Here is a 14,714-nt window from a genome sequence, read left to right on the forward strand (position 1 = left end):
TGCGCAAAAGTGGTGAGTATGAACATGTGTACTGCCGAGGAAACGTATTAAAGTTGTGATTCCTACAATCGGCCCCCAATCATGAAGATTAGAGAGAGTAAAAGGACACGGACACCTAGGGCAATTTTCTTTTGCATGCATTTTGGGCTAAAAAAAAATATTTTTTTGCTCAGTTTTCCTTCTGTAGTCTCTGTGTTACTCTGTCTATTGCTGCGTACAGAATGAGTTATCTAAGAATTAATCAGTGAGCTCATTCTGAGGGCTTGTGCAGACGACTGTTAAATCAGATGAGCGCTTTCCGTCGTTTTGACAGCACTCACGCCCATGTTATTCTATGGGACTGTGCACATGTCCAATTTGCCTCCGAGAATCAGATGGTACTCGCCCATTCATGTCTATGGGTCCGTGAAAAAAATCAGATTGCACTCCGATGACATTTTCACGGACTGACATAATGACTGACATTATTTTTCTCTCCGCCACCAAGAAAAACAGATCCAACCCTGCCAGGGGAGAGTTAAGAGGCCCCATATACATTATGCTGTCAGGCAAGCCCCCCAAAACCGCTTTAACTATCTTATGTCTTCGCTGACCACATTAAAGTTCATCTCACCTTTTATGTGGTCTTTGCTCATAAATCAGTAGAGTGGAGCTCTGCAAAAGACAGATACAGTTTAAATTCTTTTGCCAGAATGAGCTCACTCATTGATTCTTAGTTAACTCATTCTGCTGTCAACAATAAGCCAACCTTTTCATTATTCACCTCTGCAATCAAGCGAAAGAAAAAAACAAACCCTGTATATTTAGTTTAGAATTGTATTTGTTCCCAGGGGAAGAGTTTCTTCCTACTGTATTTACTAAAGACTTCAATTCCAATTATACATTTAATAAGTCTCTATTTTGGCGTTTTTAATATAGGTGGCTTATTGATTTACTCCAAGTTTTTTTTTCCCTAAATTTCTAACGTTGGAGGCTTAATGGCTACCAAAGCTTTTCTGCTTCTTCCAGGCTCCTGTATTATAGGTAGGATCAGTGGAGGTTCTGTTCATCCTTTGATTGCTCTGGTCCTTGACCTCGGCATCACCATAGGGTAACCAGTAGTCCTGCAAGAGCCTGCATGTAAGGCCCCACTAAGTGTTACCCCAACCGCAGTGTCATTGAGACGCAGAACATATAGGAATATACTGATCCATTGTGGGTTTAGAATAGAGTTTGTTTATTTTACTCACTTATATATCACCATTAATTCCACAGCGCTTTACAGACATCACCATCACTGTCCCCATTGGGGCTCACAATCTAGATTCCCTATCAGTATGTCTTTGGAGTGTGGAAAGAAACTGGAGTACCTGGAGGAACCCCACACAAACACGGGGAGAACATACAAACTCCTTGCAGATGCTGTCCATGGTGGGATTTGAACCCAGGACCCCAGCGCTGCAAGGCTGCAGTGCTAAGCACTGAGCCACAGAGTTGAACAGATAGGTTTACATCACCTTGCTTGAGTGGTCATGTAGGTGGTCTGTGCCCTCCAGACCCGAGCCCTGTAAAGGTCTTTCTACCTGCTGGCATCCCTGACTCCTCTTCAGATTAGTAGATACCCCATAATGTCAGTCATTTGCGTTGTGCCCGGTCCTGCTAATCAATAGAGGCACTGGAGATGGTGGCAGATAAAAGGGTGTTTATAGGGCTCTGGCGGCCGTGGACTTCCATGGACTCGCTCAGCCAAGCTTCTGCAAATCTTTTTTTTTTTTTTTTTCTCAACTTTAGTTTACAATAAATAAATACAGAGTAATCACTTAACACGAATTAACCTGAAGATTTGATTTAGAAATGTCTGGCTAATTTCTAGGTAGCTCCAAACACTGAAAATAAATGCAACTTTCTTACACAGGTATTGTAATAAAATAGTTATGGCTGATTAAAAAAAAATTGCTTAAAAAAAATGTACCTGTTTATTATTGATTTGATTGAGCCCTATAGTTCTAGATACAGCCTATATACAGGTGATGTCTTTGATCAGATTAGGGCTCGGGCACGTGGCGCCGGTATCGTGGCATCACGTGTTATGGCTGTCAGAAGGATCGTGTGATGCCGGCAGCATCGTCATTATGTGATGTTCTTTGGGATTGGTTTCTGTGTATTCACCATTATTAAAAAAATGTTTCCATTTTATACATTGTGTATTTTCAGTTGTTACATTTAGTTGGACACATTTTGTTACATTATGTTGCTTTCTGATAATTTCCAATTATTTTATACCTATCTGATTTTTTTTCTTTTTTTTTTCTTTTACAGCCTTCTCTTGGGAATGCCAGCCCAGGTAATTTACATTTATTATCAACGAAATTAAGAAGAAAATTATATATATTATTTCAATTTTGGTTCATGGCGGCACATACTGTACTTTCTAGCTCCGGTGGATAAATGTGTGGCGCGGCGACTCCTATAGGATGTTATTCTTGGAACAGTATTAATTGTTGTAGCTATTATGGGGTCCGCGCTTTCTCTGGGTAATTTTTGTATGTTGTCTTTTCGTCTTCTATATATAGCAGGGACTGCGGTGTTTTCAGAGTTAACGTACATTTATTCGCTGTATGAAGAGTGACCTGCTGACTTTTTCTAATTGCTTAAAGGGCTTCTTACAAAAATGTTACTTAGTGTGTGTGGAACATTCTTAAAGAAATAACCATTTACCTGTTGAACCCTCCAATGAGACCCCGGTGTTCCCCACCGATCTTGTAGTGATGATGGTCTGGGCCTGTCCATCAGTCAGATGACCGCTGCTACCAGTCACGGAACTCGGCTCTTAAATGCCCTATATGCAAACAGCATCAAGTGTAAGAGCTGTCAACAATGGATGATGAGTGGGGACCACCGGAGAAGCTCCATAGGGGGGTTAGTAGTGTTTATTTTAGAACATTCCCTCCTCTTGGGTAAATTTTTATTATTCTGGGAAATCCCATTAAGTTCACAGACAAGTTTTATATTTTTTTTAGTTAAAGGGGTTATTAATTGAGCTGTGGCAGAAGTAGTGCATAAAATAATAGGAAGCGCTACATACCCGATTAATTGGTTGCCTCTCCAGTGGTAGATTTTTCAAAACCTAAATGTTGTCTGATGTGTAATATTCGGCCTCCTTCCGTCCCAAACTTGCCCAATATTTTTTTTTGCAGAGAGATTTGCCGCTGTCAGAAGGGTCCTTCTCCGAATTGATATAAGTTCGCTCGCACGAGGCTTTGGCTGGCATTTTTTCATGGCTTTGCATGTTCCCTTGTTTAGCATCTTTGCACAGATTTAAATAATTTTGCAAGTTTTATTGTAAAAATGGGATTAGTGGGGATTTTTTGGCCAGAAAACAGGTGCTTTTTAATCCATAAGGTGTTCCACATGTCTATTTTTCCCATCCAGATGCCATATAGATGATGCCAGTATTTCAACCTTTTTTATTCACCCCTTGAGTCCTAGGGATAATGGAATATCAGTGCTGCTGTGTTTTTATTAACTTTTGTTTCATGCGGAAAACCTTCCTCCTATCTCGCCTTTCACAGACACATTGGTCAGTGTCCCATGTTTTGCATACTGACAGCGCAAAAATTAAAAATTTGTTCATCTGAATAAAGCCTCATTCAGACATTCATTTTTTTGCCTACAAGTGCTGTTGGTGTTTTTGACGGATAACGCTCGTACCTTTGATAGTCTATAGGGCTATTAACATGTTTGTCATTTTCCGCGGAAGCAGCGGTCCTTGAAAAATCGCGAAGACATGTCGGGTCAAAATCGTTAATGCAAGTCAATGGGTCTCTGAAGGAACCGAACCGCACTCAGATGACACCCGAGTGCATTCTGATTTTCACGGACTGTTAGAAAGGAGAAGGTGGAGAATTTTATTTTTTTTTCTCCATCTACAAGAAAAACCGACACTCAGATCACACTCTGATCAAAGTCTGATCAGAATAACCGATGCGTTTTTCGCGTAGATATGAGAAACTGTTGTCTGAATGGAGTCGTAAGGTCTAAAGGTCGCTGCTCTTGCTGCTTCCGTCTTTTTAGAAAATCTCTCTTGATCCTTTTTCCATTTGACACAAATCTTTTCTATTGATCTACTAAATAATCGGGCAGGCTGAAACAGTTTTATAATATTGGTGGTCTGCTTTGGAAATTTTGGAAAATTTAGAAACAAACAAAAAAAAAAAAAAAAACAGTTTTGTCTTTTTTAAAAAATGTTTGTTCTAACATTTTGATAATGAAATTGCAATAGAAGCAAGTCATTGATTGCCAGACGCACAGCTGTGGGAGTCCTGTGGATGTATAGGAAATATTCTCCTCCTAGTTTACTCTCCTTTTTATCTTGGTGACCAGGAGGCTCGGCTGCATCCGATGACCATGAGTTCGATCCGTCGGCTGACATGCTGGTCCACGAGTTTGACGATGAACGGACGCTGGAGGAGGAAGAGTTAATGGAAGGGGAAGTGAATTTCACCTCTGAGATCGAGCACCTAGAAAGGGTAAAACCTGTGAATCTTGAGTGCTTTGTTTATTGCCTTTTATTTCCCAGTTTACAGCTCACTCCGTTTTATAATGCAAACTATATTCCACAGAAATGTGCCATAGGTAACATGATCGCCTAGTAACCACATTGTAAGCTACAGGTGAGCAAAGTCCAACGCTCCAATTTGCGACCATTTTGCACGTACCAGATTCTTGCAGCCCCCCTCCAAAAAAAAAAATAAGGCCCATCCCAAACAAGCCATTGACTTAGGCAAACAAAGTAGAACATATGACACTTTGGACTCTTTTTGACCTCTTAGCCGGACACCAAATCATAATGTTGACCTCGGCCGTAGATGTCAGTACAGTGTGTGAGTTCAGAAAGACGACTGGTCTGTGTAACTGCCCTTTTGATAATTTAGTTTGTCTACATGCAGTACATTGGGGTGTAGGTGCTGCCTTTGCAGGGATGATTTTATTACACAAATGTCCACACTATTTGCAATTAATTTTTAGTTTTTTTTTTTTCTGAAAATGAAAAATTCTACAAAATTAAAAAAAAATAACTTATTGTAATTTTCTTATGTTATTAGGAAAGTGAGATGCCAATTCATGAGTTACTGAGGCTCTATGGCTATGGCAGCACGGTACCTATGCCTGGAGAAGATGAAGAAGAGGAGGAGGAGGAGGAAGAAGAAGAGGAAGAAAATGATGTGAACAGCGGCTTTAGTGGGGAAAATAAGGTGTGTGTGCATGTCTGCGTTATGAGTCCCTTTATTGACCCTTCTTCCCATTGCCGGAACTGTTTTATCTTATAGCGGTACGAGGGCTTCTGTTTTGTGGCATGAGTTGTAGTTTTGATTGACATCACCATATAGTGTACTGATAGACTGGAAAGAAAAATTCCAAGTGTGGTAAAATGGGCACGCGCGGAAATCGCAACCTTGTCAATTTCCGCTGTCTGAGCCTGGTTAAACAGCAGAGATTTTAGATACGTCCGCTGCTGTTAGAGGCCAGTTGCGGCTGAAATACACAGCTGACATCTGCTGTGTACAGAGCGGGCTTCGCTCCTGAGCTCGCTCAATGCACCAGCACCCGACGGACGAAGTATATGTACATCCTTAGTTGCGAAGGGGTTAAAATAGGGCGTTTCATAGATAAGGAGAATAGGCACTGATTTACAATATAAATGCACGGCAATGTCTGAAAATCTATTTAAAAAATATTGTGTGTTTTTTTTTTAATTGAAAAACTTTTAGAAACTTTCTCCAAATCAGGCAATTTCTGAGGAAGAACTGCTTAATCTGTAAATAGTTTCCAGAAGTCTGACCATAATTTTTTGTTCCCCCAGGATGAAGCCATTAAAGATTCATCAGGTCAGGAAGATGAGACTCGTTCCTCTAATGATGACCCCGCACCATCGGTTACCCAAGACACACAAGAAGTTATACGTCCTCGACGCTGCAAGTATTTTGATGCAAGTGAGTGATCGGTCTTTTGGCTTTTTAATATAAGTATATAATTTTTTTATTTTTTTTATGTTTAAGAAGAATAAAGCCGCATTTCATTAGGATTTAAAAAAAAAAAAAGTGCACGATGTTTCGACTTCAACCATGCCGCCCTGTATCTGGAGGTCCAGTGGTCGGTGGACCCAGGGGCTTGTACCTGCACTTTATTGGATTAGTGTTGCTTTCCTTTTTCCTATATATAGGAACCCTTTTGCCAGCTGACTTTGTTGTGGAAGGTTTCCTTTATCACCAGTGATTTATTTACTTTCAGAGTTGTTCAGTCTTTTGCTTATTTTGTGATGGCGGATTCACATGAAGAAAGTTCAACTATGTGAAACCGGAAATCATTTATATGTGAAAACCCCAAAAATTTTATTTATTTTGTACATTTTGACACTTCAGTCTCCTTCAAAGAACTCTCCATTAGCTGCTGGGCTAATTTTTTTCCCCCTCTGTTCAGGGGTGAGCAGGTGAGGCCCGAATATTACTGCAATTCGTTTCATGCCCAGTCAAATCCTTTGAGTTTATCAATAATCCGACGTCCATCTTCCATGATGGTTTGATGAATTTAACGCCAGTTTTTCATCATTTCGGGCAGTCGATTGTAATAACTAATAAAATAACGAAATAGGTGAATGATTAAACTATTTTTTGGGGGGGTGGGAGAGTCATTGGAGCCAAGCTCAATCTTCCAAAACGAGGTGGACTGGCATACTGGTGCAGATGGACACTGCAAACATTCAGGTAGCAGAGGAAGCCCGTACTATAAGCGTCCTGCGTTCCAGAAGATGATTCCTGATACTTTTTGGGGTCTCCCCTCGTGTATATGTCACATGTAAATATGTTTACAAAATGCTTTCTGGTTAACTTTAATGAATAATTCAGGACATATAGCTACAAAGTAAAAAATAATTTTCACAGATAATGAAATTGAAGAAGAATCAGAAGATGATGAAGATTATATTCCATCAGAAGACTGGAAAAAAGTAAGTGATGAAGACCCCACCTGATAGAACTGTCTGCAGGGTAGATAATGTTTCATAACTGGGGGTCTGGACCTGAAGACCCCATCTGATAGAACTGTCTGCAGGGTAGATAATGTCTCATAACTGGGGGTCTGGACCTGAACTCATAGGGAAAATCGGAGTCTTCCACCCGGAGTTTAGATGTACCTACGTACGTCGCTGTCTCATAAACCTGCTTAGCTTTAGACATGTGATGATGAACGTGACCGTAATAAGGGATTGGTCTTTGCTACGGATGTAAAAATGATGTTTTTTATGCCATATTTTATTTTTCTCTTTCCTCCAAGGAGATTATGGTAGGGTCTATGTTTCAAGCTGAAATTCCAATCGGTATCTCTAGATATAGAGAAACAGAAAAAGGTGAGTAATCGAACCTGGAAAATATTCTAAAAGAGCTTAAATATATGTAGACTTGTTACTTTTATATGGAGGGAATCCTGCCTGGCACTGTACTATTTATTTAATTTATAAGCAATGATTGCATAAATTGTTAGATGGATCTGGTGTACTTACTTTGAAAATTGACATTTTATTTATGCAAGAGAAAGAATGCATATCCAAAAGCAGTGGTAATGTTTCTGTTTTATATTGTTTGATAGTAACTGCATCTTGTTTTTTATTATTGCAGTATATGAAAATGACGACCAATTATTGTGGAATCCAGAATTTGTAGTGGAGGAAAGAGTGATTGATTTTTTAAATGAAGCCTCAAGGAGGACCGGGGAGGAGAAGGGTGTGGATGCCATTCCTGAAGGAGCACATATTAAGGACAATGAACAGGTTTTTATCTTTTTGTTCCTTTCACCTTTTATGTGGATGTGTTCAATACGCTGACACATTAGGTAACTTACTATGGTTGTCCAGGAAAATCTGTGTAGTCGACATGGTAGCGATGATAAGTTATAAAAACTTCTACAAGATAATTACAGAAGAAAAAAATCCATGAAAAGTGTATATGATGCATATACAATACTAGTCAAAAGTTTGGACACACCTGATCGTGTATTGTTTTGTTCTTATTGGAAGGTGTGCACATTATAGATTCAGCCTGAAGGCAGGAAAGCCACAAAAGGGACAGATATGGAATCAAGGAGTAAATAAACACATGTGAAACACACCAGAATATCTCTTTAAATTAGATTCCTCATATTACCCCCCTTTTACTCTGACAGATTTACACGTATCCAAATTTTTAACCGGTTATGTATTAAAAAGGAATCATAGGAATAATGGTAGTTCAGTCAAAATGACATCAAAATCTAAGTATGAGTAAATATATTTAAAAACTACCACAAATAGAGGACTATTATAGGGCCAATCGTAGTTGAGACAACAGATAAAGCACCAAAAAGAACGATAGTAGGCCACAATATTAGTCAAATATATAACTTTTATTTATTTCTAAAATTACATAGATAAATGGGGGACCAAAGTGCATATGGTTACGAACCAACGGTCACGTCACCGTGCAACCACAAACAGCATAGATAAATAATTATTACTAGGTACGCTATAATCATAATATAATATATACCATAGTAAAACACCCCTGTAAAGTATAGTATATAGCAAACATTATGGAGGACAACCTATATAGGTCTGTAAGCTGTATGCAATAAATGTAGGACTGATCGCTACAGGGCACATGAACATACATATATATGTGTATGTACGTACATACCACTCAAATGGGGTTACACAAGAGGCGCGCACCGCCCCGACACGCGTTTCGGTTGCCCTTCGTCAGGTGGCATGAAGGAGTGAAGTGTGGAGAAGTTTAAAAAGGCGCCAGTGAGGCACCGTGGTCTGGAAGTGACACATGGGCTGCTATAGAAACCACATAACCGGTTATGCATGTAGAGTACTGTGCAAAAGTTTTGGGCAGGTGTGGAAAAAATGCTAAACAAAAGAGAAATGTAAATCCTATCAGTATTTTAGTTTTCTCTCTCACTTCATTGGGGGACACGGGAAACCATGGGTGTAGGAGGCTGACACTAATGCACAAAAAAGTTATCTCCTCCCTAGCAGTGTACACACCACCGATTGGCATTAAGTTAATCGGTTTAGCTTTGTGTCAGTAGGAGGTTGACACGGGTCTTTCACTAGACCCAGATCTACCTCTGTTTTCGGCGTATTCTTGTAATCTCTCCCTCTTCTCTTTTTCAGGCAGTGCTTCTCCCGGATTACCTCTGGAGGGATACAGTTTGCGACTGTCACACTGTATTCCCACGTAGAGGATATGAGTACGGCGTGTACTGCCACCCCATATCCTCATATGCCTATCAGCCAGGACCCCCAGCCCCTTCAAGCATGTTCAGGTGATCCAATCATCGGCCCTCACCGCCCTCTCCTGCCCGCTCGCCTACCAGAGTCTGACATTTTCAGGAGGGATGGACGTCTATCACTCGAAGAGGTCCTCGCGTCATGGAGAGAGACTTCTTCCTTCTCTCCATCAGGTTACCGATACGGAGGCGACGAGGAGAGGAAGAAGACAGAAGAGTCAGTTTTTTTTCTGTGTGATTTTTCTCTCTGCAGGGACCTCCTTTATTCCCCCCACCCCCTACAGCAGGAACCCCGCGTCAACAGAGCTGTACAGAGACTGTCTCTGCCAGGCAGCAGGTATGCCCTGGGCTTATGCTTCTCCCGGGGCATTTGCGTCCTGCAGCCGGATTCTCCAGGGCATGTGCCCCTGCAGCAGCACTGCCCTGGGGCTTGTCAGTTTGGGCTCCGGGTCTTCTCTCCTTTTAGGCCTCCGTGCCGCACCTCACCCTCCGGCGGCCTTATCTCCTAATTTAGCCCCTGGCTTCATGATGGCCTAGCTGCTGCGGGTAGCTCTGCCCCCTGCTGTGTCCTCATTGCGCGGGCTCCTCTCCTGCCTGATGTAGCCACGCCCACCTCCTTCCCATCCATTGGCGTTCAGCTCTGCCCCCTCTCTGGTTGCACTGTGCAGGGCCCTGACCTTCATGCCCCCATAACGCCCCCTTACAGTGGTGCGAACTCTGTGCGCTCTCTTTAATGCAGGAGCCCCTCTCCTTCCTCATTCTTTCCTCTACGCCGCCGTTTACCGGCATCCGGATAGCCTGCTTCCCTCTGAGCCCTGAGGTCGCCCTGATCCCTGTGGTCACTCTGAGCTCACCCAGGAACTTCTCCAACAGCGTATCCAGGGCTACCATCAACAGTCTTCAGCCTCTCATCACTTTCTGGGGTAAGCTCTGCGCTGCAGACTGCCACTCTCCTCAGCATCTCTTTACCTGTCCCCTAACCTCTGGCATCTGTTAGAGGCTCTGTCTCCTTTCCTATCATGTGAAGCACTTTGTTCTTCATGTAAATGCAGACTCCCTTCAGGTCAAACTTCTTCTCTCTGTCAGGACTGCAACAATACTCCCGCTGCCCAGGAGACCCCCCCCCTTGCATCTGGAGAGTGTTCCCATTATCCCGGGGTGAGTGACTTCCCTGTCTGTCAGACCTTACCAGGGTTTCTCAGACCCTGGTATCTGAGCTGGACAGATTACCTACCCCTGCTTCCACCACCACCAGCGGATCACAGGAACCCCCAGCTCAGCCTACCAAAATTGGCAGTAAACGATCTAGGGAGAAAGACTGTTCAAGGTCCTCCTCTCGCTCCCTCACTCCTCCCGGTCCTTCCCGGGAGGCAGCAGCTTCTCGGTCCTCATCTCCTGACTTACCTGCCAAGTCAGATTCTGATACGGTTACCAATCTGGACTCTGACGTGAACTCCGACCAGGCCTTCAACATGCGGGACATAGTTCAGAGTCTTTTTGCAGCGGTTAACCAGACCTTTAACATTAAGGATACCGCTTCGGAACCCACAGAACAGGCGGTTTCGTTTAGAAAGTCTAGACGAACCCCCAAGGTATTCGCTGCCCATAAGGAATTTGAAGAGGTTCTTTCCAGGGAGCGTGAATACCCAACCAGACTTCTTCAGAGAGGAGAACGTCTTAGCATCCTGTATCCCTTTGTCTCTGATCTTACTGAACTGGACCTCATCTCCCACGGTGGGCCCTCCAGTTTCTAGGCTATCCACCAACACTGTACTTCCCCTTACAGACCGGACATTTTTAAGGATTGTAACGACAGGCTCATAGAGTCCTTTGCCAAATCAGCCTTTGAAGCGGCTTCTTCCACATTGTGCCCTGCCTTTTCCACCACATGGGTGTCAAAGTCCATCTCGGCATAGGCTAAGCAACTCCGTCAAGGCATCCTCACTAGAGCTCGGCCTGAGGAGTTAGCTGACTTTGCGGACTAGATATCTCATGCGGGAAAGTATGTGGTGTCTGCCTCCTTGGACGCCGCTTCATGTGCCGCCCAAGCAGCCAGTAATATGGTGGCCATACGCAAAACCATCTGGTTAAAGGTGTGGCAGGCGGACCTGTCCTCTAAGCAGTCCCTCACTAATTTGCCTTTCCAGGGATCAAGGCTCTTTGGTATCAAGCTGGACCAAATTATTAAAGAGGCCATGGGAGAGACTAGCTCTCTCCTCCCACAGGCAAAACCCCGTCGCCCTCCCCCAAAGCATAGGTTTCTTTCCTTTCTGCGTTTTTCATCCGCAGATGAACACACACGCTGGGAGAGGCCGCAGCCACGCCAAGTCCGAAAAAGGGCTTCCTTTAAGCTAACAGTCATGGCGCCCCCGCAATGTGCAAGGCTGATCCTCCAGGACCCGATCTGGTAGGTTCTCTTCCGCATGACTCACTACCACCCAGGGATTCCCTCAAGCTGGGCGGTTATCTTCTGCATTTCAAGGACGTTTGGCTAGCTTCCATCGAGGATACCTAGGTCAGAGAAGTTGTATGTTCGGGATACAAGATAGATTTTTTTTCTCACTGCCCCGAGATCGCTTCTTTGAATTCTACCTGTTATGATCTGCAACAAGTACTAAGGAAAGAAAGCGGAAAGATATCCCTACAGTAAGACTAAGCTGAATCCCTGCGATGTAGCGGGCTGCCTGTTCCTTGCGAACAGACCCTCCTTAGTCCTCGGCTAGTCTGAACGAAGACCTAAAGCATAAAGGGGAGGGGTCCCTAAAAGAACTAAGGACTGGAACAAAAATGGGACACCTCCTAAACAGAGAAGTTGTTGCATAACACAAAAAGATAAACTGACAAAAAGGTACTAGAGGTCCCAGAAGGACCAAGCGAACTGACAGAGAAAGGCACAGAAGCACCTGGCTAGCAAAATAGTCAAACAACACTGAAGTCCAGCACAGCCAAAAGGGCAGAGATGGAATATAAAGGCAGATGGTCACGTGACCGCAAAACACAAGATGGGAAAAACAGGAGGGTTCTAACAGTACCCCCTCTCTTATGAGGATCCTCCAGGCCTATCCGGAAACCTCCTGTGGAAAGCTTTAACAAGCCTAGGAGCAGAGACATCATCCGTCCTTACCCAGGAGTTATCTTCGGGACTGAAACCCTTCCAGGAAACAAGATACTGTAATCTCCCTCTATGCCATCCAGAATTCAAGATATGAGAAATTTCATATTCGCCGTCTTCCACCACAGGTGGAACTGTGACAGTGGCATCCCTATTAGAAACGTCAGCCTTTTTCAACAAGGAAACATGAAACACAGGATTAATCTTCCAGGAAGAAGGGACATCCAACCTAACAGCAGACGGGTTAACAACCTGAAGCACTTTAAATGGACCCACAAACTTAGGACCCAGTTTTTTAGAGGGAATCCTCAACCGCAAGTTCCTTGAGGACAACCAAACCATGTCACCCACATTAAACAAAACCTTACGTTTCCTGTCAAAATGCTTCTTGGACTTCTTGTTAGCCTCTTGAAGGTTGCAACGTACATTAGTCTAAACTCTCTCCAAATCATCGGAAAAATTCTTCTCCTCCGGCACAGCCGACCCCAATTTGGAGAACGAACCAAAAGACTGATGTCTCCCAGTACAACAAAAGAAAAAGGAGAACACCCAGCAGAGGAGGATGTATGATTGTTAAGAGCAAATTCTGCAACAGGCAGAAACTCAGACCACACCTCTTGATTGTCTGCCACAAAACAACGCAAAAACTGTTCAACATCCTGGTTCTTTCTTTCAGTCTGTCCATTAGACTCAGGATGATAACCAGATGAAAATGACAAATGGACTCCCAACCTGTCACAAAAAGCACGCCAAAAGCGAGCCACAAACTGTGGTCCTCTATCAGAAACAATATCCGTGGGAACGCCATGAAGCTTGACAATCTCCTTAACAAACGCCTTAGCGAGTGTCTTGGCGCAGGGCAACTTAATGAATGGAACCGAATGACACATCTTACTAAAACTGTCCACGACCACCCAGATCACAGTAAAACCCTTGGACACAAGCGGATCAGTAATAAAATCCATTGAGATGCGTCCAAGGCGCACTGGGAACCTCCAGAGGGCAAAGCAACCCCTCAGTAGGAGTATGTGAAGCCTTTGACCTAGCACACACAGTACATTGACGCACCCACTTGATGACTTCTTTCTGCCATCCAGGCCACCAAAAACTGCGACTGATAAGTCTCTTAGTCTCAGAAATTCCTGGATGACCTGCCAACCGAGACTCATGACACTCCACAAACAAATCTCTCCTAAAGGTTCTAGGCACGCACAACCTCCCATGGGGAGTGTTAGATGGAGCATCATCTTGAGCTTTCAGAATCCCATTCTCCAAAACGGGAGTCCAATGCCGCCACCACAACTCCTTTCTGTAAAATGCTCTTCTCCTCCTCGGCACCGACCGCAGGATAGAAGCTGCGAGATAAAGCATCGGCTTTAACATTCTTAGTACCAGGGATACAGGTAACAGAAAAATGAAACCGAGAAAAACAAAGTGCCCACCTAGCTTGACGGGCATTCAAGCGCTTGCCAGCATCCAGATAGATCAAATTCTTATGATCTGTGAAAACCTGAATAGGAAATCTAGTTCCTTCCAAAAAATTACGCCAATGTTCAAACGCGAGTTTAATAGCCAGCAACTACCGATTTCCAACATCATAATTCAGTTCGGTTTCTGAATTTTTTTTCGAAAAGAAGGCACAAGGATGTACTCCATCCCTGTTCTCCTGAGACAAAACTGCTCCGACCCCCACCGATGAAGCATCGACCTCGACCAAAACAGGCTTGGTCTCGTCAGGCTGCATAAGGATAGGGGCACAACTGAACCTCTCTTTGAGATACTTAAACACTTCAACAGCCTCAGTAGTCCAATGGATCGTATTCGCATCTTTCTTGGTGAGATCGGTTAGAGGCTTAACAATTATAGAAAAATTCTTAATGAATTTTCTGTAATAATTGGCAAACCCCAAAAATCTCTGTATAGATTTCAAACCAATAGGCCTAGGCCATTCCTGCACAGCCTGAACCTTCACAGGGTCCATCTCAAAGCCCTCGCTGGAGACAATGTAGCCCAAAAAACTAATTTTCTGCACAGCGAACTCGCATTTCTCCAGCTTAGCAAAGAGTGAATTATCACTCAATAACTGCAAAACTTCACGTACACTCTGCCAATGGGACTCCAGATCTGGCGAATAAATCAAAATGTCATCTAAATACACAACCACTTTCTTATCAAACAAAGGTCTCAGGATGTCATTAATAAGGTTCTGAAAAAACGTAGGTGCATTGGTAAGACCAAAAGGCATCACCAGATTCTCAAAATGACCTACCGGAGTGTTTAAAAGCAGTTTTCCATT

The 14,714-nt window shown here is 43.2% G+C and overlaps 1 protein-coding gene across 4 annotated transcripts in view; it reads left to right on the forward strand.

The window, feature by feature from the left end:
• The window catches only part of MIER1 (MIER1 transcriptional regulator), a 60,061-nt gene that overhangs the window by 34,602 nt on the left and 10,745 nt on the right, over positions 1 to 14,714 (forward strand). For 3 of the 4 annotated variants that reach the window (XM_073643853.1, XM_073643852.1, XM_073643851.1), the window contains exons 2-8: positions 2,299 to 2,323; positions 4,363 to 4,508; positions 5,085 to 5,234; positions 5,843 to 5,972; positions 6,921 to 6,985; positions 7,312 to 7,384; positions 7,653 to 7,804. In XM_073643853.1, coding sequence (XP_073499954.1) covers positions 4,410 to 4,508; positions 5,085 to 5,234; positions 5,843 to 5,972; positions 6,921 to 6,985; positions 7,312 to 7,384; positions 7,653 to 7,804 — 669 coding nt within the window. In that variant the 5' untranslated portion in view covers positions 2,299 to 2,323; positions 4,363 to 4,409. Of the gene's footprint in view, positions 1 to 2,298; positions 2,324 to 4,362; positions 4,509 to 4,580; positions 4,653 to 5,084; positions 5,235 to 5,842; positions 5,973 to 6,920; positions 6,986 to 7,311; positions 7,385 to 7,652; positions 7,805 to 14,714 lie in introns of those variants that run through there. The other variant, XM_073643855.1, reaches the window with a different exon arrangement.

Source organism: Phyllobates terribilis, unplaced genomic scaffold, assembly GCF_046119375.1.
Source record: "Phyllobates terribilis strain yellow unplaced genomic scaffold, ASM4611937v1 Scaffold_8__6_contigs__length_399053987, whole genome shotgun sequence".
Classification (NCBI taxonomy): domain Eukaryota; kingdom Metazoa; phylum Chordata; class Amphibia; order Anura; family Dendrobatidae; genus Phyllobates; species Phyllobates terribilis.